Below are 26,090 nucleotides of genomic sequence, written 5' to 3'. Positions count from 1 at the left end.
AGGAGCCAGACCTCCATAGGGAGGAGTTCGTCGAATGAAATTCTCCTCTTTAATTTTCATTGATGGCTAACGCCCAATGGAAACATCCTTTGGTTATGAAGCTTGAGTGCCCCTACTTAAAGGAGGTTAATGTGAAGAATTGTATTCCGTATGCACTACATGAGGTATTCAAGTAGGGAGGTAAGACAGTTGAGCCACAAGGAATAAAGCGAAATTTGCCGACGGCAAGACTCGGCACGAATCCAATTTTTTAACCTCCGATAAGTGTGGCTAATGGAGCTAGTGCAAAAAAATTAGCTTAACTGCTTAGAAAGCGATGATGTATTTTGTTGAAAATACGTTTAGGTCCAAGCTCCAATAGAATGATTAAGACGATAGTAGAAGCCGCCTTCACTTTTTCGTTTTTTTGACAGGGCAATGGGCATTTTCCACCCTTAGGCCTTTTGCCGCAATTTCTATACCATCTGTACTTTAGATCGCCACCTCTTTCATTTTAATCTCGACTGGTGGTTTTTTTTCTGCGACTTTGAATTCGTCTTGTATAACGTCCCGCTTCCCTGCTCCCCTCCAATTCCGTCATCATCTTCACCCCCTCCACCGATTTTTCCCTCGACTGCTAGAAAGCTCTTCACAATGCTGTGCCGACAACGTTTAGCACGACAAGTTGCCGTGAGAGCACCTTCGAACTTTGCGCCAAGGCTTCGCACCCATTTTACGTCTCGTCACTACTCAATAAATACCTCCAGCCGATCCACCACCGAAAGTCCGATCGCGTGCTCAAGACCGACAATACCCTACACGCATGGCGCTTTGTTAAGGTCAAGCTTTTCTACCTCAGCCACCAGAAGGAAAGATAAGAAAGACAGTGACTTCTTCGATGGTCCAGTAGAGCCATTATCAGAGGAAGAGGCAAAAGCAAATCCGGAGAAAAAAAAGAAGACAGATGAATCTAAAAAGGAAGTAAGCGAGGCGAGAAGTTCCAACGAAGAATCCACGCCGTCCGGCAAGGGCCAAGGTCAAGGAGAATCGCATGATGGTAAAGATGGTAAAGACGGAAAAGATGGTAAAGGAAGCAGTGCGGCGGGAGGTTCATCCGGGTCGGGTAACGATGCGCCCGGGGACGGAGGTCGAAAAGGTCGTAAGTCGGCCGACAAGGCGCTGCAGAAACCTGTAGTGCCCGACGTATATCCCCAGGTTATGGCGATCCCTATAGCGAAGCGACCTCTATTTCCCGGGTTTTATAAGGCAATTACTATCAAGGACCCTCACGTCTCGGCCGCCATATTGGAGATGATTAAACGAGGCCAACCTTACGTTGGCGCATTCTTATTCAAGGATGAGAATGCTGACGAGGATATAATTAGAGATCCGGCTGATGTTTACGATACTGGTGTTTTTGCCCAAGTTACGAGCGCATTCCCAGTACACGGAGAACAGAACAGCCTCACAGCTATTTTATACCCCCATCGCCGCATAAAACTATCCACTCTTATACCCCCCAGCACTAGCGAGCCTAAGAAGGCTGATCCCGAATCAGAACCTGTTCCTGAACCGATACCGCAAAAAGCAGAAGAGGAACCGCAACAGGAGAAGAAGGGCGATGTAGTCGCTAGTTTTGAAGAGAGCGCCGTGGCCCAAAAGGGTGATGGTACAGCTGAGAAATACGAGCCTACGTCGTTCCTGCGAAAGTACCCGGTCAGTTTAGTCAATGTGGACAATTTGTCCGAGGAGCCTTTCGATCCTAAAAGTCCAGTTATTCGAGCCGTCACAAACGAAATAGTGAACGTGTTTAAGGAAGTCGCCTCTATGAATAGTTTATTTAGGGATCAGATATCAACATTCTCCATGAGCCAATCGTCAGGAAACGTCATGTCAGAGCCAGCAAAATTGGCTGATTTTGCAGCGGCTGTATCTGCCGGAGAACCTGCCGAATTACAAGATGTTCTCGAAAGTCTGAACGTCGAGGACCGGATGCAAAAGGCATTAGTAGTCCTTAAGAAAGAGCTTATGAACGCACAGCTTCAGTCGAAAATTACGAAGGACGTGGAGCAGAAGATCACAAAGCGACAGCGGGAATACTGGTTAATGGAACAAATGAAGGGTATCCGCCGCGAATTGGGGATCGAGTCTGATGGTAAGGACAAGCTCGTTGAGAAATTCAAGGAACGGGCCGACAAGTTAGCCATGCCTGAGGCGGTCCGGAAGGTGTTCGATGACGAAATTAACAAGCTTGCCCATCTCGAACCTGCTGCGTCCGAGTTCAACGTGACGAGGAACTACTTGGATTGGTTAACACAGGTCCCCTGGGGACAACGAAGTGCCGAAAACTTTGGAATACAAAATGCGATGAAGGTATTAGATGAGGATCACTACGGACTTAAGGATGTTAAGGATCGTATCTTGGAGTTTATCGCAGTTGGTAAACTCCGGGGTACTGTCGAAGGCAAAATTCTATGTTTCGTGGGACCTCCTGGTGTCGGTAAGACAAGTATAGGCAAGTCAATTGCCAGGGCTCTAAATCGCCAATACTACAGATTTAGCGTGGGCGGTCTCACAGATGTGGCCGAGATCAAGGGTCACCGACGGACATACGTCGGCGCACTTCCCGGACGAGTCATTCAAGCTTTAAAGAAGTGTCAGACTGAAAACCCTCTGATATTAATTGACGAGGTGGACAAGATTGGCCGAGGTTATCAAGGCGATCCTTCTTCAGCCCTTCTAGAGCTACTCGACCCAGAGCAAAATAACTCCTTCCTAGATCACTACATGGACGTCCCCGTTGATCTTTCCAAAGTTTTGTTCGTTTGCACGGCAAATATGACCGACACGATACCCAGACCTCTTTTGGACCGTATGGAAGTCATCAGACTCTCCGGTTACGTTTCTGATGAGAAGAGGGCGATTGCGGATAAGTACCTCGCCCCTGCAGCGAAGGAGCTCGCCGGATTGAAAGAGGCAGACGTCACCCTAACGGACGAGGCGATCGATGAGTTAATCAAGTCGTACTGCCGCGAGTCGGGCGTTCGAAATTTAAAAAAGCAGATCGAAAAAGTATACCGCAAGTCAGCGCTCAAGATTGTTCAAGACCTGGGTGAAGAGGTTTTACCCGAGTCTGCAGCTCTCACGGACGATGGCAAGGCTGCTTTAGAGGAGTCAGAGAAGAAGGAGAAGGAGAAGGAGGACCAGGATTCTACTTCTCCCGAGGCATCCGAGAAAGAGACTACGGCGAAGCCGCGTGTGCCCCTCAAGGTGCCCGATTCGGTACACGTTGAGATCAGCAAGGAAAACCTCAAGGACTACGTTGGTCCTCCCATATTCACCTCGGACCGTCTGTACGACGTTACGCCACCTGGCGTCGCGATGGGTCTCGCATGGACCCAACTAGGCGGCTCTGCCATGTACATAGAATCCATTCTGCAGTCTGCACTGAGACCCAGCAGCCGTGCGGGTTTGGAGATCACGGGTAACCTTAAGACAGTTATGAAGGAATCGTCCGCCATTGCCTACTCTTTCGCCAAGGCATTCATGGCTAAGCAGTTCTCCGACAACCACTTCTTCGACAAGGCCAAGATTCATCTACACGTGCCGGAGGGCGCAGTGCAGAAGGATGGGCCGTCAGCCGGCATCACGATGGCGACATCGTTCTTATCATTGGCATTGGAGGCTCCAGTTGACCCCACAATTGCAATGACTGGAGAGCTTACCCTGACTGGCAAAGTTCTTAGGATAGGGGGATTGCGGGAGAAGACGGTTGCGGCAAGGCGGGCTGGTTGTAAGATGATCATCTTCCCAGAGGATAATATGTCCGACTGGCTAGAGCTTCCCGAGGTGGGTACCCCAAGCCGGGCGACGATAGCCCAATGCTACGGTTCAAGCTAACATTATCATGCAGAACATCAAGGAGGGTATCGAAGGCCGTCCAGCCAGCTGGTACAACGAGGTTTTTGAGCTCGTCTTCCCCAATCTAGACCGGGAACAAGCGAATCGATGCAAGATCTGCGAATGGAAGAAGGAACACGACGCGAAAGCGGAGAGCGAAAAAGGCGAGAAAGACGAATAGGAGACGAGGCGGAAGGCGGAGTGACTAGTACACTCCCACGGCATTCCCACAGCCCCATCGTCGACATGCATGTTTTATAGACTTTTAACAGTAATGCATTTGCGGGATTGGGCCATCAGACGGGCGTTTAGGCGGCAAGACAATGACTCGACGAAACGGCTTGGAGCATGGAAAACCCATCCAACCACTAACCACTACCAACCATACAAACGTAATCCTCACTCCTCACATCTTTCTGAAGCATTGCACTTTTGTATCATACGATCTACCTACCCGTACTTCTCTTGCAGATAGTGGAATAGGGAAGGCAGGCGGACCATGTGGCGGAGCGCGTAGGCTTTGCTTTGTGTCCTTGCTCGCTTTCTTCTCCCCTTTATTCCACTCATATACTCCATAGCGGCAAGAGGAAATCAAAAGAAAAGAAAAAAAAAGTCACGAACTAAAAAGTGACGAAAGTTTATGGTAGCAACGTGTCAAAACGTCCGAAGCGCTAGTGATTTACGCCCCGAGACCTGTGACCAGAAGACCCGTCAATGACTCTTTGAGGTGCCAAGTTACGCCGCCGCGTCCTTTGCTGGAGCCAGAGGATGGGAATTTAGGCGAAAAAAAGCGTGCAGGTAGTCAATTCGCGTGGGGATTTAGCGTAGAGCGTAGAGCGTTGAGACACTCCCGTATGCCGCCGCCGTCTGCAGGCGGTCGCATTCGAGTTCCCACACTTTTAACGATATTCTATAGCTTTACTTACCTTGCTGTTGCGTCAGACGCCCACGTCCTGCGGGTTTTCTTAATTGCCTACTGGTCCCTGGGGCTCTGGCTCACTGGCTCGGGTCGGAGGTAGGCGAATGCGGACGTATTATACAGCCAGCCAGCTGTATGAGAGATAGAGCGAGAGAGAGAGCTCGGAATTTGGAGACAGCTTCGGACGTTGGTCCGGCGTGGCGCTGCCTTGTCAGAAGTCAATTCCTCGAAATATGGTTCCCCGTTTTTTTATCCTCCTTGCTTGCTTGCTTACGAGGTACTATGGCATATGTATAGGATGTGGGATGTTCGGTATGAGGTACGTTAGGTGGTAGTAATGTTGTTGCTGACCACCTCGATCAACGAGGGACAGCCGAGAAACGTGAGATTTTCCGTTGCAATTCTTACGATGATTACGTGCCTAAAAAGCCCGACTCGGGAACCACTCTAGCTACGTGCGTTTGCTCGGAGGGCTGTCTAGAGATTTGGTATCTAGGGAGGGCTCATACGTTCGTCGCAGGTCTTGAATGTACGTAGGGGCTGGGTATTGTACGTGCGTGCTATGGCTGAACTTACCGAGACGACATTGAATGTGTGCGTAGTATATATGGGATGTACTATGTATGACTTGGAGTAATTAATAATTGAAGGGGGGGGCTTATAGCGATGCCAGCGAAATCCATTGGAGGCCGAGGCGAGAGGGAAAGGACCAGCCCGCGGGAGCCAATGCAGGGCGAGATGCCGCGATCTCTATTCCTTTTCCCTTTTTTTTTCCCCTCTCCCACCTTCGAGTTGTGCTGGTAATACTGCTTGAGGTAGGTACCCGTAGATCGGCGCTGGCAGTTTTTACACTTTCAAGGCTCTGCGATCGTCATTGAGATGCTGGAAGAGGGGGACTGAGGCTGGGGGGGACAGTAAGAGCCTGAGGTGCGTGCGTGCGTGCGTGCGCGTTGTGCGAGGTGAGAAGTGAGAGGTGAGAAGGGGGGTGGGAGGGAATCGACGATGGAAAGGTAGAATGGGAAAATGAGAGATTTCCCTACGGGCGAGGCCCAGATGACGATCAGTAAGGTCCCGGGGAGGGTTCGACGAAGCGGCTTCGTGCAGCGTTGCGTGCGATTCGCGAATTGGAGGCGCCGAGGATCTTACAAGATTGTCGTCATGCAGGGAGCGAGAAAAGGAGGACGTAGGTTAGATAGAAGGACCAGTATTGGGTGCTTACTTTCCCACGATTGCGCATTGGCGGCCAGTTGTCCTCAAGCAGCAGCCTCGCTTTTCGGACATGTGTGTGTCTGTGTTGTTTCTGCCGTTGTTTTCTAATGTCGTTCTAGGTAGGTAGGCAGGTAGGTTGGCAGAGAGACAGAGAGCTGTTAGAAGCTATCGCACGCATCGCTGCCCAATTCCTTAGACACCTTCTCCCGGTGACGATAGCGGTAGCACTCTTAGCGCAGTCGCGTGGTTCCAACGGCCACCTGGGCTAACGTGGCCTTAGATTGGGTAGCACCCGGGAAGGGAAGCGCATCGAACCTTTTCTTCCCTCTTCGGCCACGGGGAGAAATGGGGGGGCACGTATATTATGTATACTTACCTATACAGCTACTGTAGTATATGAGGTACGTATATATGTCAAGCGGCTTGGGAAGATAATCCCATATGTGTACAGGTAGGTATTTGCGGGATGGGAGGGGGAGGGGATCGAGCAAAGCGGGATCTTGGCTTGGGTCCAGCCCTAAACTGTTGATCTACCTAGCGTGGGCTGACGACATTCTCTAACCCCCTTGGACAACGCATCGCCGGTGGTGTTCGACAGGGGGATGTGACGGGATGTGATAGACTGAGAGGTTGGGTGAACTTTTCGAGAAGACTTCTAACTTCTGACTTATAAGCTGACTATACGTATATGATATGACATTCCGTACATGATTGCAGGATTTGTGATGTAGGTTGGCGAACTCGCTTTGGTGAACCGGTTCGTTTCTCCTTAAGGGTGTTCGCTTTACTCTTCACACGTCATATCTTTTTTTAATATTATCATACGAACCCATGGACATCTGGTACGTCTCCGATCATGTACGGCTCGTGCTCGTGTTTGTGTATGTTTACCATGCGCTACTATGTGTTATGAATATCTACCTAGCTACGATATGTATAGGTAGTGATATGTATAGTGCTTCGTTGGCCCACATGACTAGCCGTCGATGTTGGCAAGCGGATAACTCTTGCGTTAGCTTAGGTCCGGCCCGGGTTTCGCGCTTAGGGCAACGTCAAGGAATAATGCTATTCTAAATATATGACCTGTCAAAGCAGGCGAAGTCAGGAAGATCCTGGGAATGGAATAGGAACCTAAGTTGCGAACTGCATTCGGGAACTTATCTACATATGTAGACACATGTAGGTACATAGGGCATAAGGGTTGTTTACCAGCCTTGTTGTAGCAAGACGGTATCTGCGGATGCAATGATGTAAAGTCGGTGAGCGCAATGGGACAGCGGTGTATGTGCAGATATAGGAAGGATTCATGCTTAGATGCTTAGATGCTTAGATGGCTCCACGTGTATGTGAAGTCATACATGTGTCCTATGCAATTTATAACTCGCCAATTCTGACTATTTCCCCTTCATTCGTTCAATGTTGTTATAGAGAATCGTCGCTGACGTATATTCCTAAGCGGAAGCTAGTGCTTATAGACGCTGATAGGAAGCTAAATAAGTGTAGAGCGTGTAGTTGTCGGTTCGTCTTTGGTTAGCCTTCGGATAGACTAAGTCATCGCAGGCAGGGTCTTGAGACACTTGGGTATCAATCTCACTTATACATAACCCTCGAGTGCTCGCAGTGCAAAACCTGGTCATGCGATACGTAGATATACGCAGATATACGTAGATATACATACGTCGAAGGCCACGAAAAGCCACCAAGGTCCATTGATGCCGGCTCGGTTGTACGATTGTACACTTTCGATTCAGTCTTCCTACCGGTATCCCCTTCTCCTAAGCATTCGTCCCAGACACCCCTCTTTTCGGGATCGACCACTAGCATCTTTGTACAACACATCAATGAATCATCCTGATTTTCCCGACTTGGTTGAATGGCCTAGCGAAAAGGCCTAGGGAATACCCCCACCAAGCGGAAAGGGGACCACGGCGGCATGACCAGTTTTGGAGGGAGGGATTTGAGAAGGGGTCTGATATCGACATAGCGACGAAGCTGAATTGGCACTCGAAAGAAGAAAAAAAAAAAGAGAAAAAAAAGATCTTCCAGGGCTCTCCACCACCCAAATCGTTTTAGACCACCAATTTTATAGGCAATACTCCACAAGAGCAACCTTGCATACCATGTCTGACGACCTCCCATGCTCGTTATAACGTCTTCACGCTGCCATTGAAGGAAAGTTGTATATGTTCCGAATTCATCCGTCCACAATTGATAAGCGACAACATATGCGAACCGAATTGGAACAAAATGGGAATGCGAATTACTTATACAGCGATGATGTATGTACTTTTCTAAAAGACGGCCGAGAGCTTTGGGAGAAGAAGAAAATCAATTGTAGCCCCGCGAGATCATCGAAAAAAAGGTAGACCAGGCAGACCGATACGACCCCGGTCCATGGCAATATGGCAACTTGCTGGCAGTACATCTAAGTCACTAATACTAACCAGGCATAGTCAGATAAGGTAAGTTAAGTTTAACGCCAGTGCCTGTCTCTGGTCCTTGTGCTGCGTTGTTCGTCGCGGGAACAGCTCGCAAGTACTTGTACAACTAGCAAGGATAGAGCACTCCACATGGATACATCGAGTACCTAGATACATGTACCCTTACATACCGGGGGAAGGTAGGATAGGCAGGGTTTGAGGCAGGGTTGCTGTGAGGTAAGGTGCAACCTCAATGGTCCTTCGTACTGCGTAGAACTCGGGCCGCCTCCAATTTCTATATTCGCTCAATTTTTTTTTATTCTCTTACAATTACCTCGAACCAAGTGTCACTTTCAAATGGCTATATCGTCCTGTACCCCGAAAGCGGAGTTCTCTAGAATAACTTCAGCTTGCATATCTCCTGCATCCCGTCTACATAGACAGGCAGCAGTTAGAGGCCGGGGAATTATACCTGGCTCTTGACATAATTGTGAAGGCTAGAAGCAGGAAGCAGAAAACAGAAAGACAAGGACACGCGCGCATACACATACACATACATTACATACACATATTATCTCGTTGCCCATGTCGATGTCGAATGTCGAATGTCGGCATATCTGAGCCACCACCGTCGTCGCCAATTACCTACCAATAGGGTCTCGACAGCCTTACCTCTGAGCTTCCCTTTAGTCTCTTGACCCCTCGACCCCTCGACGTTGGGTCTGCTTGCATTAAGCCGCTCATGACTACATACATGACCACATACCTAGTCCAGTTTCCTCCTACATACACATACATTACATTCATATCTTATTATATCTCGCATAGCAACAACATCAGCTGCCTAGCCCGGGTCCGCTACGCCTTGCTTCTTGTATCTGTTCTCCCCGCCCTTTAAACAATCTCGCAGTCCGTTCCAATCTTCAATACACTCGAATTTCCAAGTCGGGTCGAACTTGGACCACGGTCGACTTGGAGTCACCATTGCCACGCCAACACGTCGCTATTACAACTCGGCTTGCCCCGCCGGCTATAGCTGCGGACTCAGCACAGTCCTTCGTTCCAAATTCTCTTAATAGCGGAAATCGCAGAACAGACCAGGTCCATGAAGCTTGAACGATAGCGCGCTGTTTTATTCAAACACCGCCGTCATGGCAGCACAGGCAGGCTTGCCGTCGCATGAGCCCCCGCCATCGTCGGAACATGGTAGACTAACTAACATGTGGAAGAAGATTCTGGGGAAGGACAACAACCATGCGCCAACGTCCCAAATAACGAACCCTGAAGCAGAACCTAGGGCGTCTCTAGACTCTTCACCTAGTAGTTCGGGCTTGTTGCGCAGGGTTTCGAGAAAGGTGGTTCCGGGCCTGCCCCGCGCTAAGACCTTCAAGAGACAGCAGTCTGAAGTGAGGGAGAAGCTCGAGGTTATCGAGCCTACGTCAGTGGAACGCAGGGCCGTTTCGGTTGATAGACGCATGCGTATTCAACGCAGCGTCTCCCATGTGGACCAGCCTCTTCCGCGCGCGAGTGCGCCTGACTTTCTTGATAATTCTCGGGGTTCTCGGGGTTCGCTTAGCCCTAACACCGTCGTTTCTCAGCCCAAATCACCAAAAGCATCAGCTCCTCAGACCCCTATCGACGAAAAACAGTTCTTAAGCCTCCAAGATGCCAACACTGCCAATTTAACCCCGGATACAGTTCCGGATGCCGCGCCGGAGCACCGTGGCCTACTCCGACCGGTACTCACCCGCGGCGAATCGCGAACGCCTATCGATGCCCAATCCTTTACATCGTCTCAGTATGATGCAATCATCAACGACGAGCTGGAGCGGAAATGGATTCTCAACCTGAGTATGCATTTCCGAGATAAATCCAGGAGAGAAAAGTTTTTCGTCACATATCGCGAAGAAGAACATGTGTGGAGACGGGTAACTATCTCCCTAGATTATCGAAATGCCCCAGATGACTCTCTAGAGAAGGATTTACTACATATCAAATTTCAAAGAGAGAAGAGTGCCAAGATTTACGAGGCTATACGCGAAAGCCTTCAGGATATTCAATTCTACCCGACAGTCACCAATCTTAAGCTGCAGACGACGGATGGAAGACTGCACGTGCACGTGGTGGAAGATGTCAACGTAGGTCATCTTTTTTGAGATATTGACGCATATTAACGATAGGCTTCACAGGAGATCATCAATTACCCCACCGTCCGCATGATTCAGCATTTGAAATGTCGACGTGTCCGGGAGAGAGATCTTGTATTCGACTCTCACATGTCAGGCTTCGTCTACAAGGTCCGTGTTGATGGGAAGACACTCATTAAGAAAGAAATACCAGGGCCAGACACAGTAGACGAATTCCTCTACGAAGTCAACGCCCTCAATTCCTTGCATTTCTCCCGCAACGTTATCGAATTTAATGGCGTTGTGGTTGACGATGAGGATGAGTCCGTCAAGGGCCTACTCATCAACTATGCAGAGAAGGGTGCGCTTATCGACGTGATTTACGATTCGCAAGAAGAAGGTCGTTTCCTGCCGTGGTCTCTTCGAGAGAAATGGGCAAGGCAGATCGTCCAGGGCCTATCGGACGTCCATGAGGCCGGGTTTGTACAAGGCGATCTTACACTCTCTAACATTGTCATCGATTACAACGACAACGCAAAAATTATAGACATTAACAGACGAGGTTGCCCAGTCGGGTGGGAACCTCCGGAGGCTACTCCACTCATCGACAGTAACCAGCGGATCTCGATGTACATCGGTGTAAAATCCGATCTCTACCAGCTAGGAATGGTATTGTGGGCGCTCGCGACGTTGGAGGACGAGCCGGAAGCGCATCGACGTCCACTTCGTTTGAGTCCCGAGATCGAAGTCCCGGATTTCTATCGCACCATGGTGGAGTATTGCTTGCACGAGGATCCACGTGTCCGACTTCAAGCTACCGTACTACTGAAGCTATTCCCCGAGCGCACTCACGATGACGACTATGATAGGCAAACGGTGCCTTCGATTTCTGTCGACGACGGATTTTCTATGAGAGAATATACGGTGGACGGGTATCAAGGTAACGGTCATCTGCAAATCAAACCAACTCAGCCTCGGGATGCTTGGTCATTTTCCAACTTCGGTAATACACATGCTACGTCGCCAGGTTTCTCCGACGACCCGTTCTACTACCCATCGAGGGGACGATCTCCGCCTAGATCATTGCCGAGTAACCACGACATGTATAGCCCGCCCTACTTTGAACAACGCGAGGTATGGCCCAATAACGTCACAGATTCGACGACCAATGCCACGGAATCGAAAGAGCAGGCTGCCGATGCTTCAAGAGAAGGACAGACGACGGCAGATGTAATTGAGAAAGTGCAACGAGACGTCGATGAATCAGCGGCGGAAGGAACTCGAACGACTGGTGGTGAAAACCAGACGAAAGAAGCCGCGTTGGCAACTAGCGCCGACAAACCGCCTAAGGTAGCCGCCAAGGACGTCGAAAAGGCCTTACCTTTCACTGACGACAATACAGAAGCTGTCATACCTACTGACGGCCCTACGACGACGGCTGCGCTGGCTGAGGAGCAAACTTTGGAAGTTTCGCGACCACGGAGCGAAACTGAAGCTTGGAGACAAACCGGAGTAGCACAGTTCGACGAGCCAGGGGACGCGGGTAGGTCCGTAATACTGGCACCTCACCAAGCCAACGAGGCCATCCAGCCTTCTGCAGATGAAGATGAAGAAATTGAGCTACCCAATCACTATACACACGACAGTACGGTTATACCACCGCAACCAACAGAAGCATCAAACTTGCCAGCTGAATTAACGGGTATCGGATCGAAATACGAAGACGATTTTCCTCGAGAACTAAACTTCTCCGACGAAGAGCTAGAACCCTCTACGACAGTCCCGACAACGAATGTGGCATCTCAAGCCTAAGAAATTTGCGATTGAGATATATGCGCATTTGGAAATGGCTGTTGAATACACATACATATAACAGCGGCGCACGGAGTCATTTATGCATAATGCAATTTTGGATTGATATTTTAGGATATCCAGTTTCATGAATCTTTCTTGGGGGGCATTTACATCTATCGGATGGCGGGATGGGATGAAAAATCAATGTACAAATAGAAGCATCGTTACCATATTGTTCATCTAACGATTATTTAATATGTCTCACAAAAATGAAGTCTTACGAGGATAATGGTCAAGGGGATGGAGTGTTCGGTTCTTGGAAGTATCTAGGCAGTGGGATATACCGGAGAAAATAAAGGATTAGCAAAACACTTCGTCGAGAGTATTGCAAAGCTCCGAAACCCTCTTTATACCTGTGTGACTCCAGCCGGTATTTGATAGATTTTGATTTAGCCTTTGTGGGATTCTGTTAGATCCCATTTACTGGTAAGCATACACGTGGTGAGTTCTAATCCACGGGAAGTGGGTATCTGTCGATGGTGTGTGAATATGGTCCGATAATGGGATGAGATGAGAGTCTCAACAGTTAGAATTATGAGTTGTCGATGCTGTGCTGCGGCAGAGATACCGGGCTTCTTGGCCTCTATTTGATTTGCTATGTATCGAAATTTGGGTAATGTTGGGTAGACTTTTTTGTTTCTCATCACCTTCATTGATGTTTTAGAAATTTTGTGTGTTATTGGAAAGTGAGATACGGGAGAGTGTCTAATGTGACTACCTGGGCACCTAGGTATTCGTTTAGCTTTCTGCTTTAGATATGCATGTGTTAGATGAGGGTTTGAGTGCTAGGTGACTGGATCTCGACCGTGGATGGGAGCTATTGGAGTAAAGTAATATAGTATCATACTAGGAAAATATTTAAACTGACGGGTTACCGCCCTTTTCTCATTATATTCCATAACATTGCTATCTTATTTATGGTTTGTTATAAGGTCTATGCGTGAGCCTGCAGTTATCGTAGCTCTTTAATCAATAGATAGTAGCCGTTATTTGTCATCTAACAATAGCGCCGGTTGAACGGTTCTGTTCCTGAAAGAATATAAGGGCGAAATGTTAACGGGTACACTATGAATCGATCCAATCTCGAACCGTAAGTATGCATCGTCCATGATAAGCCGGCTGCGAGATTTCGAATATCCGAATAAAACTTATAGCGTTGGATAGCCTTGAATTTTCATCGGTTGTGCATAGTAATCGTATGTGACAGATCGTGTTCATTACAATAGATTACTGTACATTTTTACAGGGACTTTGAATTTACGCTGACAGAGACTACCTAGGTCGAGTCTATGTTTAAGCTCTGTGTGCTGAATTACCAAACTACAGAAAGAATAACACCAGTCCTCAATTTGATACAGCAGGAGAGTAGCTTGACGTTTATGAGGTGAAATCGAGGTTATGTAAGGAAAAGAGGCTCAGTAAGATCTAGGAATATGGGGCGCATGGGTGTGGAGTGGCGCTTCTTCGCTTAATCCAATCAGGAACCCATGTGGGGCGTTTAAGGTTGTTCTAGAAGATATGGAGACTTGTGACAATATTTAACCGCTCATAGGGCGGTTTCAAGTTTTCCTCCTTCCCGAAGCCCCACATAGGGACCAATGATAAGTGAGAGGTTTTCTATCCGTTTGTTGGGGGAGGACAAGCAAGGATGAATATAATGTGGAGAAAGCTCCTGTAAAGCAAAACGCTATCCGGATCTATTACCTACATATTCCGCATCGGCATCTCTTATCTGATTCATCTTGAAGAAAGGTTTGCCTCGGTCTGTCTAGCTTTGCGACGTCATAGCGGCATTGATATCCTATACACCATAACTTCGTGTGCCCGAGCTATCGAGAGCTCCCTTATCAAATGAAGTGTGGATTTGGAAGGATGAGTAGGATGGGTTGGATGGGAGCGATGGATGCGTAGCCTTATATGGAAGGGGGCTGAAGAGCTTACGTCGAAGATTTCCGTGCCACTACACGTAAGAGCTAGGTTCATGCAAGGGCAAAGTATCATTCTCTTAGCTGTTCCTACGCAAATACCGAATGTGGTTTACCGGCTGACTTGCACTTCATGGTTCTGTAGCTTGGAGGTTGTAGCAATGGGACTTATCGGTGAGTACCGAGGCTAGATTCAAGATGTGAATGTGAATGTAAATGTGGTTGTCTCGGTTGGTCTTAAAGAAACCCTGTTTTGAAGAGGTCATTTTTCCTAATAGCCATTTTTCGATGAAGAACCTAGGTAGGTACAACTGACCAGTTAGGTAATACAGATTTGCCGTAACAGAGACCAAATACGGAGGTACACCAGGTGAGGAATGATGGCCTGTTTAATAATTCCTAAAGCGGAAATACCCTTGATTATGCATGGCTTCTGATTGGTGGATGCGCTTGCGGTTTCGTAACCGCCACCATAGCACTTCCCCAACAATTCAACAAAATTTCAGACAACGTCGAAGGATGTACGGAAGGAAGCGCATTGCATTGCTTGCTATTTGCCCAAGCAAAGGTCACTTCCGTAGGCAGTCGCAATCTGTCAGGTACTTGGTATGTCACACAGTCGCATTGTATCGCCTCACGCGCATGTGTCAGCTTTTTCTACCAAGACACAAGGTACACAGAAGGTACGGTAGCATAGTAAAATTGAAACAGCGATATTTTCCCTTTCCCAGCTCCCCACCCTGCCCACCTTCAACTTTCAACCTTCAACCTTCGAACCTTCAACCCCAGCATTTCCATGTATCACAGGGCCCTATCAGGTCCAAGCAAACCAGGTTTCCACGGTCGTCATCTGTATGTAATTGTCATATGCTATCCTCCTCGGTTCTGAGTTACCTGTTTTCGTGAATCTATGTAAAAGTGGTGACTGTCTAGCATCTTTGCTTAACAGTTGGGCAAATCATCGACCGACTATCAGGCGTTTTAATCGAAACGTCGTCTATCAACAATTACAACAACAAATACCTTTGCAGAACTAGTCGAAAAAAGCTTCCCGCCAGAGGAACACACCGCTTTAAGGTCAAAGACAGGAGGTTCGAGGCAAGTTGGGGCTAAAGTCATTCCTGAGTACCGCACGAGGTACCGAAAGGACTATCTACTGAAGGTTTAGACACGTTTGGGTTGGCGTGATTGGAGCTTGAAATACATCAGGTATACCTTCCAGTTCTTGCCACCCGCCCACCCGGACGCAGGGACGCAAGAATCGCAGGGTTGAACGTCCCACCCAATCGTCCCCATACCCACTTTCTACTGCATAATACATACCGAATACATGCCATAGCCCTCTTCATTCCTCCCGCCAAAAAATTAATAAATATATCTCCCTTAAAGCTGGTCGTCTTATCTCTTCCATATTCCTTCCCTCTTCAACCTCATCGTTCGCCAAACCCAAGTGCCTCTTCATCGACAAGGCCTTGCTGGTATAATTCCATCATCTCCCTCTCCCTCTCCCACTCCCTCTTCCGTCCATCATCTTCGATCTCTGGATCCGTCGATTTGCAACATGGCTTCCGACTCGACGAGCGCCTCCGGGCCCGTCGCCGCCTCGGCTTTCCCTGATGGCACCAAAGATTACAAGCCACTCCGGTCGGGCAAGTATGACTTGAAAAAGCCACACATCACCGAATTCCCCATCACCTGGGGTAACTGGTACAAGCATGTTAACTGGCTTAACACTACCTTCATCATCTTCATTCCCCTCCTCGGTATGGTTAGCACATACTGGACTCCTCTCCACTGGAAGACCGCCCTCTTTTCCGTGTTCTACTACTTTAATGCCGGTCTCGGTATCACAGCCGGTATGTATCTGCTCGGGTCTCTCTACTATACACAATATTTGAAAACTAATATACAGCATAGGTTACCACCGACTTTGGGCTCACAGTTGCTACAAGGCATCGCTCCCCATCAAGATCTATCTGGCTGCTTGCGGAGCTGCCGCTGTCGAGGGATCCATTCGATGGTGGTCGAGGGATCACCGTGCTCACCACCGCTACACCGACACCGAGAAGGACCCCTACTCCGTTCGAAAGGGTCTTTTGTACTCTCACATTGGCTGGATGGTAATGAAGCAGAACCCCAAGCGCATCGGCCGAACCGACATTTCCGATCTGAACGACGATCCCGTTGTCGTCTTCCAGCACACCCACTTCATCAAGTGCGTGCTTACCATGGCTCTCATCGTCCCCACTCTTGTGTGCGGTCTTGGCTGGAACGATTGGTGGGGTGGATTCGTCTACGCAGGCATTCTCCGAATCTGCTTCGTCCAGCAGGCTACCTTCTGTGTCAACTCTCTCGCTCACTGGCTCGGTGACCAGCCTTTCGACGACCGCAACTCGCCCCGAGACCACGTTATCACCGCTCTAGTGACTCTTGGTGAAGGCTACCACAACTTCCACCACGAATTCCCATCCGACTACCGCAACGGAATCGAGTGGTGGCAGTATGACCCTACTAAGTGGTGCATCTGGTGCTGGAAACAGCTTGGACTCGCCTACGACCTGAAGCAATTTCGCCAGAACGAGATCGAGAAGGGTCGTCTCCAGCAGCTACAGAAGAAGCTCGACCAGAAGCGTGCCAAGCTTGACTGGGGTGTTCCTCTTGAACAACTACCTGTTATTGACTGGGATGACTACGTTGCTGAAGCCAAGAACGGTAGGGGCCTCGTCGCTGTTGCCGGTGTCATTCACGATGTGACCGATTTCATCAAGGACCACCCCGGTGGTAAGGCTCTCATCTCTTCGGCTATCGGAAAGGATGCTACCGCTATCTTCAATGGTGGAGTGTACGACCACTCCAACGCTGCTCACAACCTCTTATCTACCATGCGTGTGGGTGTCCTCCGAGGAGGCTGCGAAGTCGAAATCTGGAAGCGATCCCACATGGAGAACAACAAAGACGCTGCCTTCGTTACCGATTCATCCGGCCAGCGAATCGTTCGTGCCGGTGACCAAGTTACAAGGATCGCTCAGCCTTTGGCTAGCGCCAATGCGGCGTAAACTCGAAGCTCCGGGATTGAGATCGGCATGGCACGGTAATTCGGGGGATTATAATGGGATTGTCACGGTATTGCGACGCCTTGTAGCTCTAAGAATGATGGTTTGATGAAAGGTTATGTACACAAAAAAAGCCGTGGGGCATATGTTGAGGCAACTCGTCCTCTGGCGTTTATGGGAAATTGGTGAATGGGAGGCTCACATAAAGGGCGTTGGCGTATCACTTATGAAAGACTGAACGTTGAATGCTATGAGAAAGAGTTATCTTTAGCAGAAATCAAATGTCAGATTGATTCTTCCTAACTTATGATGATCTGGTCTTTTGTCGTTTGGTAAAGTGCTTGTTGCCTTGTGAATGTGTCGTAAAACATAAGGATACAAACCTGACATGCTGTAGCTTACGGCCTTCTTCCAAACATCCTCCCGTCTACCCAACTAACCTCATAGGAGAGTCCTTTTCATCAAATTAGGGATGATAATGTGTAGCCTGGACTATTAGACTAAGTTTCTATCCGCAAAAACAAAGCAAACATTACCTATCCACAATCTCCATCTACTTGAACTTCTCCCTGGTAAATCGGCTGGCCCATCCATGATCAACAGCTAACCATGTGATAGATGTTGCCATCCATACCAACACCCCTAATGTACCTCGGCTTGCCTGTACCCCTATACCCTATACCCTACATCTCACAACTTACAACTTACCACCAACAAATATATCGGTAGGTACTTACCTACTTACCAATCAACTAAGTATACCTACACTATATCCCAGGCGCTACGTCGAGCAGAATACCCATAACGAAAATCTCCTACCCAGTTCAATAGTTCGCTGGTCAAGCCCAATCTAACCCTACATATAAAAAGCCAGGCTTGCCGGGCGACCACGAAAAAGGGGCGGGAGTGGAGTTGAGAACCCGACACTCAACTCACTCAACTCACTCACTCACTCACTCATCATACCCGCGATCGATCTACTTCTCCATTCTCCTCATCCCCAACAGGTGGGCTCGGTAGCCAGCTAGACATGCACGCTACGAACGGGCCCTACCCACGCTATTGCGCGGGAGAACCCCTACACACCCTTACATTACCGAGTAATTTACCTGTAGCTAGTGGTTGAGATGTATGCTGGTACTATTTATGTAGATATGTAATTGGCAAGGCCTGGGAGGGGGGGTTGGGAGAGACGGGTATGCGGAGAAAAGCCTAACGTAGCAAAATTTGGACATTGTACCATCACGATGACATCAACGAACCAAAATCCCGTCCCGTCCCGTCCCGTCCCGTTCGGTTTCGTTTCGAGGTTCCCGTAAAATTCATTCGGGGTAAGAGGAAAGAGCTGTAGCTTCTTCGAAGACCACCTAGGTAGTTACATACTTAACCTACCTAGTACGCAAGTATCGGGAGTAAGAGGAAAGAGAAATCATTGCACGTGATCAGTTAACGTAGTGTAAGATTCTAATATCAATTCATGCAAATCGTTCGGTTTGTCCGAAGAGTAAGGGGGTGAACTGAGCTCCCCTCCCCCCGTCGAAACGAAACCGCTAAGTTGGTATCGAGAGGTGTAATCATGATAGCTTGAACTGAAAAAAAGGAATAGTGTATAGCAACTACTTTAATGTGGCTCGTCATCAATCAACGGGTATTGTACCCTGAGAAAAAGCCCGCTTTCAAGAATGCCCCCCCTCCTTATCCTATCCGTATGCCGTTTCGCGAGATTGCTCGTCTTTGGATCCAGGTGCGGGGAGTGATCCTCTAACCCCGTGGATAAGAACGCCGATGACCTGCTCGCCAGCAATGTCTTTGGACATTATAAAAGCAACCGTAACGCCACGCAAATGCAACATAAACCTATTTCCTCCCTTTAACCTCTCTCGCCCATAGAGAACGCCGTGACATGCCCGTCAAGAATCACAGGGCTTTGGAGCGGCAGCAAGAACACGGCACTCATCTAAAGAGACTGCGCAGGTCCATGAGCTTTTGCTTTGCCGCTTCCGACTTATCCATGACCCGGTTTCTGTCCATGCTGAGGCTGGCGAGCTTCTTCTTTTTCTCCTGGAGCTCGAGCATCTTCTCCTCGATGCTGCCCTGCATAATAAATCTGACGGTGCGAACGGGTCTTTTCTGTCCAAGTCGGTGCACGCGGTCGACGGCCTGAGCTTCCGCCGCTGGGTTGTACTGCGGCTCCATTACGTAGACAGAATTTCCTGCCGTAAGATTGAGGCCTAGCCCACCAGCCATAATCGACACCAGTATCACATGTACTGATCTATCTTCCCGGAAATCAGTCATCGCAGCCGTTCTGGCTGTGCGACTCATCTTTCCATCGAGGCGGACGTATTTGATACCGGCATCGTCCAAGGCGATTTGGATTAGGTCAAGATGAGATGTCCATGCCGAAAATACCACTGACTTGTACGGGAGCTCGTCGGGTTTGGCCTCGCTGTCGGCTTTGGACCTGAGCAGCTCTTCGACCAGAGCACAGGTCTTTGTGTGGGGACCAGAGTAATCCGCATAGTTGTCCTTACTTCGGACTTTGCCCTCGGACTTATGAGCATGATCGTGTCCTTCGTGCTCGACTTCCGTCTTGCTTTTGCGGATTTCATTATAGGTAAGGCGGACGTGAGCTTGGCAGACGGGACATGTACCCGATCCATGGTTGCCAACTTCTTCTTCCCAATTCTTGATGCAATTAGGACAGATAATGTGAAAACAAGCACTCATGTACCCGATGATATCCTCTTCACGCTCTGACGCTATATCCGCGTTGTCGTTGGAACTGACCTTTCGTGAGCAAGCTATACAGACGTCGTTATTGGTCTCCTGCATCAGCGCAAAAACCTCATAAGCCTTCGCTTCTGCTAGTGCCGGTTTCTCCTCATCCTCGTCACTATCAAGGTTGATGGCAGAATCTTCGGTCATGCCCTGCACTGCCTCTAAATCCTCGTTGCTGAGAAGGTCTCTTCCGTGAGCGGAGATGAGACGGAGTCTGAGAATAGACTGGAGGATATGAATGTAGGTCCTACCGCCAATCATCTTCTCTCTGCCTTGTGCCAAGACCTGGACTTTTTCTTGCGCGTTTTTCTCAAATAGTTGGTAAAGTTTGCGTTCGGAAGGAGAGAAGTCTAGCCTCATAATCTCGTCTCTTCTGGGAGGGAGGTCTATCTTATCCTTTAAGCGTCGAAGGGTGACACTGTCTACTAGAACTCGGAGTTTAGGCACAATCTCGGGATCACAGACTTTGAACGGGGCTGTGATATACTGTGTAAACTTGGTCCTGTCGTCAAAAGGCTTCAGGCGGAGAAAGGCAAGTAATGCCGCAAGGTCGTCTAACTTGTTTTGAACGGGGGTACCAGTGACGGCCCAGCGGCGATTGGCTTGTAGACGGCAGATAGCTTTGAATTGTAGAGTGTTTTGTTCCCGTATCATGTGAGCCTCGTCGAGGACAACACGAAACCATCCTACTTCCTCGAGGGGGCACGGGCTTGGTCTTCCCTTATTACGTGCTTGCACTTCGCTAGCAACGGATCCGTAGGTGGTTATAACAATGTCGAACTTGGCAAGTATTTTGGGGTCTTTGATACGGTTAGACCCATGATAGATGTAATGTGATAGCTGGCCGGGCTTGATATGGGCTTTAATTTGTTCTTCCCAGTTGGCCACCGTACTGAGAGGACAGATTAAAAGGGTTGCTCTACCATTTTGCTTAAGTTCGGTCAAGGCTAGTGGTTGGGGTGTGGGCACATCAAATTGACCTGAAGAACTGGTCTTCTTCTTGGGCATCGGAGGAGCCTGGGGTTGAACAGGTGCGAGGGTTGACCACTGTTCAGCTTGGTCGAGGGAACTTGCAATCAGAGACAAAATGCTCAGGGTCTTTCCGAGACCCATCATATCTGCGAGGATTCCACCGAGAGTCTCGGGAGGGGGTTCGCGTTGCGACTGTCCCGTAATTACATTGTAGTAAATGTTTTGGCCACTACTACTGCGACGAATTTGCCAGAATGAATCTGCAATCTTGCCATCACTGCCGAATCGACGAGGCTTCTCCTTGTTCGTCATGAAGTAAAGCCCCTGTTTTTGATGCTTGAGGAGGTCCGTCTGCACCCGAGGTCCGGGTTCCATCTCGGGAAGCTCCTCGCTTTTGGTAAGGGAGTCAAAGACTCCCATAACTTCAGAGCGGATTTCTTCGACATTACGCACCACCGAGGGTGCTACAGTCACAGGGACCGGCCTAGGGGGCTCCTTAAGCACAGACGGAGGCCTGGGTCCTTCGACAAGCTGCGGGTTCTCATATTTGATACCAGGTTCGACTCTCGGAGGATTACGGAGCCAAATGTTCCTTTGGGCGAGATGTCTAGCTACGGTCTTGCCGCTCTTGCGGGGGCCATAAAGCATTAGGTCTAGCGTGTAACTTATCGATGTAGCCTTCCCTTCTTCTTCTCCTGCCTGTTTTAACCTTGTAGGTATTCTGCAGTCGGTCCTGAGCTCTAGGCGAGAATCCAGGAGTGCCGCGAGACCGGACGAGGTGACAGGGTCAACAGTTCCAACGATTTGGCGCGTGTAATCGCAGCCGTGGATCGTGTTGGTAGCCTCGCCAAGTTTTCTCTTGAGCAAAATCTTCACTTGAGGCCAATATGTTGGCATGAGGGAGATGGCGCCGGACTTTGGCCTCGGAACAACGTGACAATTCAACCTTGCGTGAAGAATCATACCGTAGCAGACTTCCTCTTCCCTAGCAGACTGTATTATTACCAGATCGTTCTCTTCGTCTGCGAGGTGTTAGCGGCATACCCAGATGCTTATCTACTTGCCCAAATCAGGTAAAGTAACTCACTGGCATCAGTAAGGTCTACAGTCTCGACGCGGCTAAGAGGGAGCTGTTGGTTAGCTGCGTTTTGTCGCTCCTCCTTCACATAATGTCCAATATCACCGCCACCGCCACTTCCAAATCCGCGCATTGGGCTGTTGCTCTCTTCAGATTCGAGCCTTCGGCGTTTGGTCTGAGGTGCGAACGTACGCTGTTCGACGTTGCTCATTCGGTCGATCATACCGCTGAAATCGTGCGACTGAGGTAAGGCTTGCTCATTCGTATAGGTATATTGGCTAGGACCGGCGAAGCCATCTTGTGGGTTGGCGAACTGGAACTCGACATCGGCTGGATTGGTCGAGCCATTAAAAGCCCGATTGGAGGCATCTTGACGAGGAGATGGAGATGGAGCTCCATAGCCTTTGGGGTTGAGTAGGAGAGCTGGGTTCAAGTTTAGTCTCGAGGATCCGTTCTGTATAGAGGCTTCATCGGCAAATGTTAGGTCAGCATTCTCATGAGACTCTTGTATGAGTGGGATTTGTGTATGTTGTGTGATATCTTCTTGTTGGGTTGGGTTAGGAGAGTTAGGAGGGTCGCGTCGTTTTCTTGTTGACGCGGCTGAGGAATAGGTATTAGAAGAAGGGTCATTACCCTGCGGGTGGTTGTTTGAAGCCATATTGACTGGCTTTATGGCCTGTTACCCCCAGCGAAGCACGGATACATGCAGAATTCACAGCGTCACGGCGTTAAGGCGTTCACCCGGAGGGTTAAGGGTTCATGACAAAGAGGAATGCGCGCCGGAATAAATTGGGTGCGCCGGCGGAAGGTGGGCATCGGCAAGGCTGTCACTGCTTTGCTTTGAATGCCAACAAGGAAAATGTAATAATGAATGTTCAAGTTGGAAGGTGAAAGGTTTTGGATGGAACGCGCAATGAGGTCCGAGGTTGGAGGGGTAACTTCGGTATCTTCGAGAAGACAAGGCTTGAGATAAAAAAAGGCCAAGCTCGAAAAGAGACCAGGCTTAGAAAAAAAATCTCAATAGTCAACGTCGTCACGAGGACAACGTTAGGTACAGGGTAGGGTGAGATAGTTGCAGTATGGTGCAGTATGTGAGTGGATGTGACAGTCAAGCTTCTGAAATTCACAGATAGAAGAAGTTGGTTGGCTGGCTGGCTGGTCGGATTGTTTAACTAGGGACACTTCGGGACGCAATTAGGTTGACGTGAGAGGATAGTGCGGAACCTTAGTGCCTACCTCCTTGGTGCCTTCCTCTGGTACCTACCTGAAGTATTTATTAAGTAGAATTCTTGTAGCGCTTGTAGCAATCCCTCCTGATTACATAATTAGTCACTACCTACGCATGTGTACTTGTACATTCAACATACACACCTCAGCTCGCACACATGTAAAAAGGAAAATAGCAATAAGGACAAAGAAATAGCATTTGAACCAGGGTTAGCAGCCGATAGGCGTAGCTTCCACACCCCGCCCCCATAAACCCCTACCATGTCCGCCCAAGATGCAGCTTAAAGGGAGTAACTGCCTCGACGGGTCTGGGCGGGCTGATGCTGTCGCAAATCAGAACTGATAGTGACAAATGCTTGATTGGTCTGCTGACCAGCTGAAGCCCACGTTCAAATTTTCTATCAACTCGTTTTTTGTGCTTCCCATGGCCACGTGCCCCGCAGATCTGAATGTCCCCAATTAAGCTGATGCAGATGCAGGCATCGTCGGCGTGGGGCCTTTTGCCTCTACTTATTCGGGGTCCCTTCTCTTGGCAGATCCATGGTTGAACGGATGGATCTAATCCAAGTTTGCTCTGCTTTGGTTTGTCCTCCCCGGACTTGTCCACATACATCACATACTGGACGTCTAGGCAGCTAAGACATCTCAAGAACTCACAAAGTTCTGATGCTTTGGTCAACTATTATATTGCTGAAGTTGATGATTGTTATACTATCGTTGCTTAAAATACAATCCCATCCTATTCCTACCTACTAGTTTGAGTGCTCACCCTTGTTCTTGTTTCTTGATTATTTTCCCTATTTATTTTTCTCATCCCGTTTTCCCATAGAAAAGCATTGTTCAAGCATACTATTTTCCCTAAACGAGCGAAGATGTTTTCCATCTACTCGTATTTAATCCCGTCGTATTCGTGACAGCGTAATATTCAAGATCGTCATATTTGACTCGGCCCTGCGAGTCAGCTGGCGATGCTTCTGTTGTACAGGTCTTGACGACTGTATCCCAACACAACGTCATATCATCCTTTCTGTACTACATCCCGCTCAGCTGGGGACACTATTGGCTTTGTATAGTCGAAGAGCCAGGGCTCGAGCTTTCGAGCTTCGGTCAAGCTATCCATCCTATTTCTCCTTCTGGGACGGACCATCGTTGCGGATCACGATCTCGTGACGAAGAAATGAAGTCACGATAGGCTCGCCAGCTTTCTTTGATTCGCCTCCGTGGTCCCGGCTTCGGCTTCGTGTCCTTTGCCGCCTTCGCTTCGAAGATTCCTGGCCGTTCATTGAACGGGACCTAGATGGTGATTGGCTTCTATGGCGATTTAGTTGGATGGCGCAGATGAGCTTCCTACGGATCGGGGACAATGAGCCACTTCTGAGTCGTGATGTGTTTCGTGAAACATCAAGTCTCGAGGACGACCTATGTCTGCAGCGCCCTCGGAAAGTAGTAGAATCTGTCGATGGAAGTCGGTTCGTTGTAATTGCTAGAGTTTCTGGCGGACTGCGTCGTCGCTTTCGCCCCCGGCTATCAGGTTCGGGTGACGAGAATGTCGTGATGGTAATATCAATGAAACCATCATTTGTTACTGCTTGAACAGCCATGTTGAAGTTGATGATAATTATTCGGTGAATTTGACTAGTTTGAACCCTGCCTCGCTTGATATTTGTTTGATATTGCCGTTTGTTAGCTATAGAGAACTGTCAAAAAGCAGGTTTTGGATGTGATAGTTGATTGGAGAGTGTCAACGATGAGGTAGTTTGCAGTTTGCGGAACGAATCAGGTGGCCAGGCGGAAGATATATTTGCCAATTCTATCACCTTGACCGACACGGTGGAGTGGTTCGAGTTCTTGGGAGAGAATGCAAGGGCCGGTGGGTAATGGAGGAATTAAGAATGAAATAGTCTGGGCAAGCGACAATCCGGAAAGGTAAGATGGATCACATCGGCATGAAGAAGCCCAAGAACAGCTCCCCAGGGAACCCCGAGATGGAAACCAATGTGAAAGGAGACCAGGGATCAACGAGACTTTGCCCGTCTAAGCTACCAAACCAATTGGCAGGGCTCGGATCGACATCCACTCCTGGGGATTTTCGTATCAGATCGTCTTGGATTGGCTCATCTCTCGACTGATGGGTAAGATACGATTGGACAACCAGCTAAGGCAACTGACGTAGATTCTGTGTCGACGCAAGAGAAACTATGTTTGGGATTGTGTGGACACCCTTTGCTGGAGCCTCTCCCTTCTCTGGACAAGCTAGAGACAACGGCAGAACGGTAATATGCTGGGTTGGAATCGAGAGTTTCTAAGCTCGGAACTATGTTAGACTATGTTGACTACGGCTCTTAGATGGTTCGATAAGCGTGCGAGCTCTGGTACAGTTCTGGTACAAACTCCGGCTGCAGATGACTCGGGTAGTCCAGCCTATTGCAAAGAGGATGGATTGGGATCATGTACGGGATCGCGTGATGGCCATTTCATTGGGTCGATTAGAGAAGATCTCCTAATATCGAAGATATGTGATTCGAGGAATTGCCTAAGATTGATTCCGTGAAGAACCGCGTTGTCGTGGTCATTCTTGTGAGGTATTCTGGAATAATATATATACGTATGTTATGTAAGTGTTTCTCTTTTCATTGATGAGCCGGTT

General features: G+C 48.8%; 6 protein-coding genes across 6 annotated transcripts; 3 read left to right on the top strand and 3 right to left on the bottom strand.

Moving 5' to 3' along the window:
* The first annotated feature begins 257 nt into the window (after positions 1–257).
* F4807DRAFT_274493 (ATP-dependent protease La) lies at positions 258–4,397 on the top strand. The gene is made up of 2 exons (XM_047994611.1): positions 258–3,828; positions 3,893–4,397. Exons 1-2 carry the CDS (start codon positions 634–636, stop codon positions 4,058–4,060), a joined length of 3,363 nt encoding a protein of 1,120 aa, XP_047850277.1. The 5' UTR covers positions 258–633; the 3' UTR covers positions 4,061–4,397.
* Positions 4,398–6,461: 2,064 nt separating this feature from the next.
* Positions 6,462–8,312, bottom strand: F4807DRAFT_442172 (uncharacterized protein). Its single transcript, XM_047999450.1, has one exon. The coding sequence runs from the start codon at positions 8,144–8,146 to the stop codon at positions 7,886–7,888; it is 261 nt and encodes an 86-aa protein (XP_047850276.1). The 5' UTR covers positions 8,147–8,312; the 3' UTR covers positions 6,462–7,885.
* A 679-nt stretch (positions 8,313–8,991) lies between these two features.
* Positions 8,992–12,365, top strand: F4807DRAFT_470942 (uncharacterized protein; the record flags this gene model as incomplete). The annotated part of the gene is made up of 2 exons (XM_048002867.1): positions 8,992–10,565; positions 10,617–12,365. Exons 1-2 carry the CDS (start codon positions 9,579–9,581, stop codon positions 12,363–12,365), a joined length of 2,736 nt encoding a protein of 911 aa, XP_047850275.1. The 5' UTR covers positions 8,992–9,578.
* A 3,408-nt stretch (positions 12,366–15,773) lies between these two features.
* Positions 15,774–17,709, top strand: F4807DRAFT_274419 (acyl-CoA desaturase 1). The gene is made up of 2 exons (XM_047994610.1): positions 15,774–16,188; positions 16,250–17,709. The coding sequence occupies exons 1-2, from the start codon at positions 15,894–15,896 to the stop codon at positions 17,386–17,388; spliced, it is 1,434 nt and encodes a 477-aa protein (XP_047850274.1). The 5' UTR covers positions 15,774–15,893; the 3' UTR covers positions 17,389–17,709.
* A 1,057-nt stretch (positions 17,710–18,766) lies between these two features.
* On the bottom strand, positions 18,767–23,437 carry F4807DRAFT_442165 (SNF2 family N-terminal domain-containing protein). Its single transcript, XM_047999449.1, has 3 exons — positions 22,850–23,437; positions 22,226–22,681; positions 18,767–22,160 (listed from the first exon to the last, which is right to left on the bottom strand). Exons 1-3 carry the CDS (start codon positions 22,872–22,874, stop codon positions 19,339–19,341), a joined length of 3,303 nt encoding a protein of 1,100 aa, XP_047850273.1. The 5' UTR covers positions 22,875–23,437; the 3' UTR covers positions 18,767–19,338.
* An 873-nt stretch (positions 23,438–24,310) lies between these two features.
* On the bottom strand, positions 24,311–25,209 carry F4807DRAFT_274360 (uncharacterized protein). Its single transcript, XM_047994609.1, has one exon. It carries the CDS (start codon positions 25,042–25,044, stop codon positions 24,565–24,567), a length of 480 nt encoding a protein of 159 aa, XP_047850272.1. The 5' UTR covers positions 25,045–25,209; the 3' UTR covers positions 24,311–24,564.
* Between the last annotated feature and the right edge of the window lie 881 nt (positions 25,210–26,090).

Source organism: Annulohypoxylon truncatum (genome assembly GCF_022578515.1).
Source record: "Annulohypoxylon truncatum strain CBS 140777 unplaced genomic scaffold F4807scaffold_40, whole genome shotgun sequence".
In the NCBI taxonomy this organism is placed as follows: Eukaryota; Fungi; Ascomycota; class Sordariomycetes; order Xylariales; family Hypoxylaceae; genus Annulohypoxylon; species Annulohypoxylon truncatum.
Note: the sequence above shows the minus strand (reverse complement) of the source record. Positions and strands in the feature narration are given on the sequence as shown.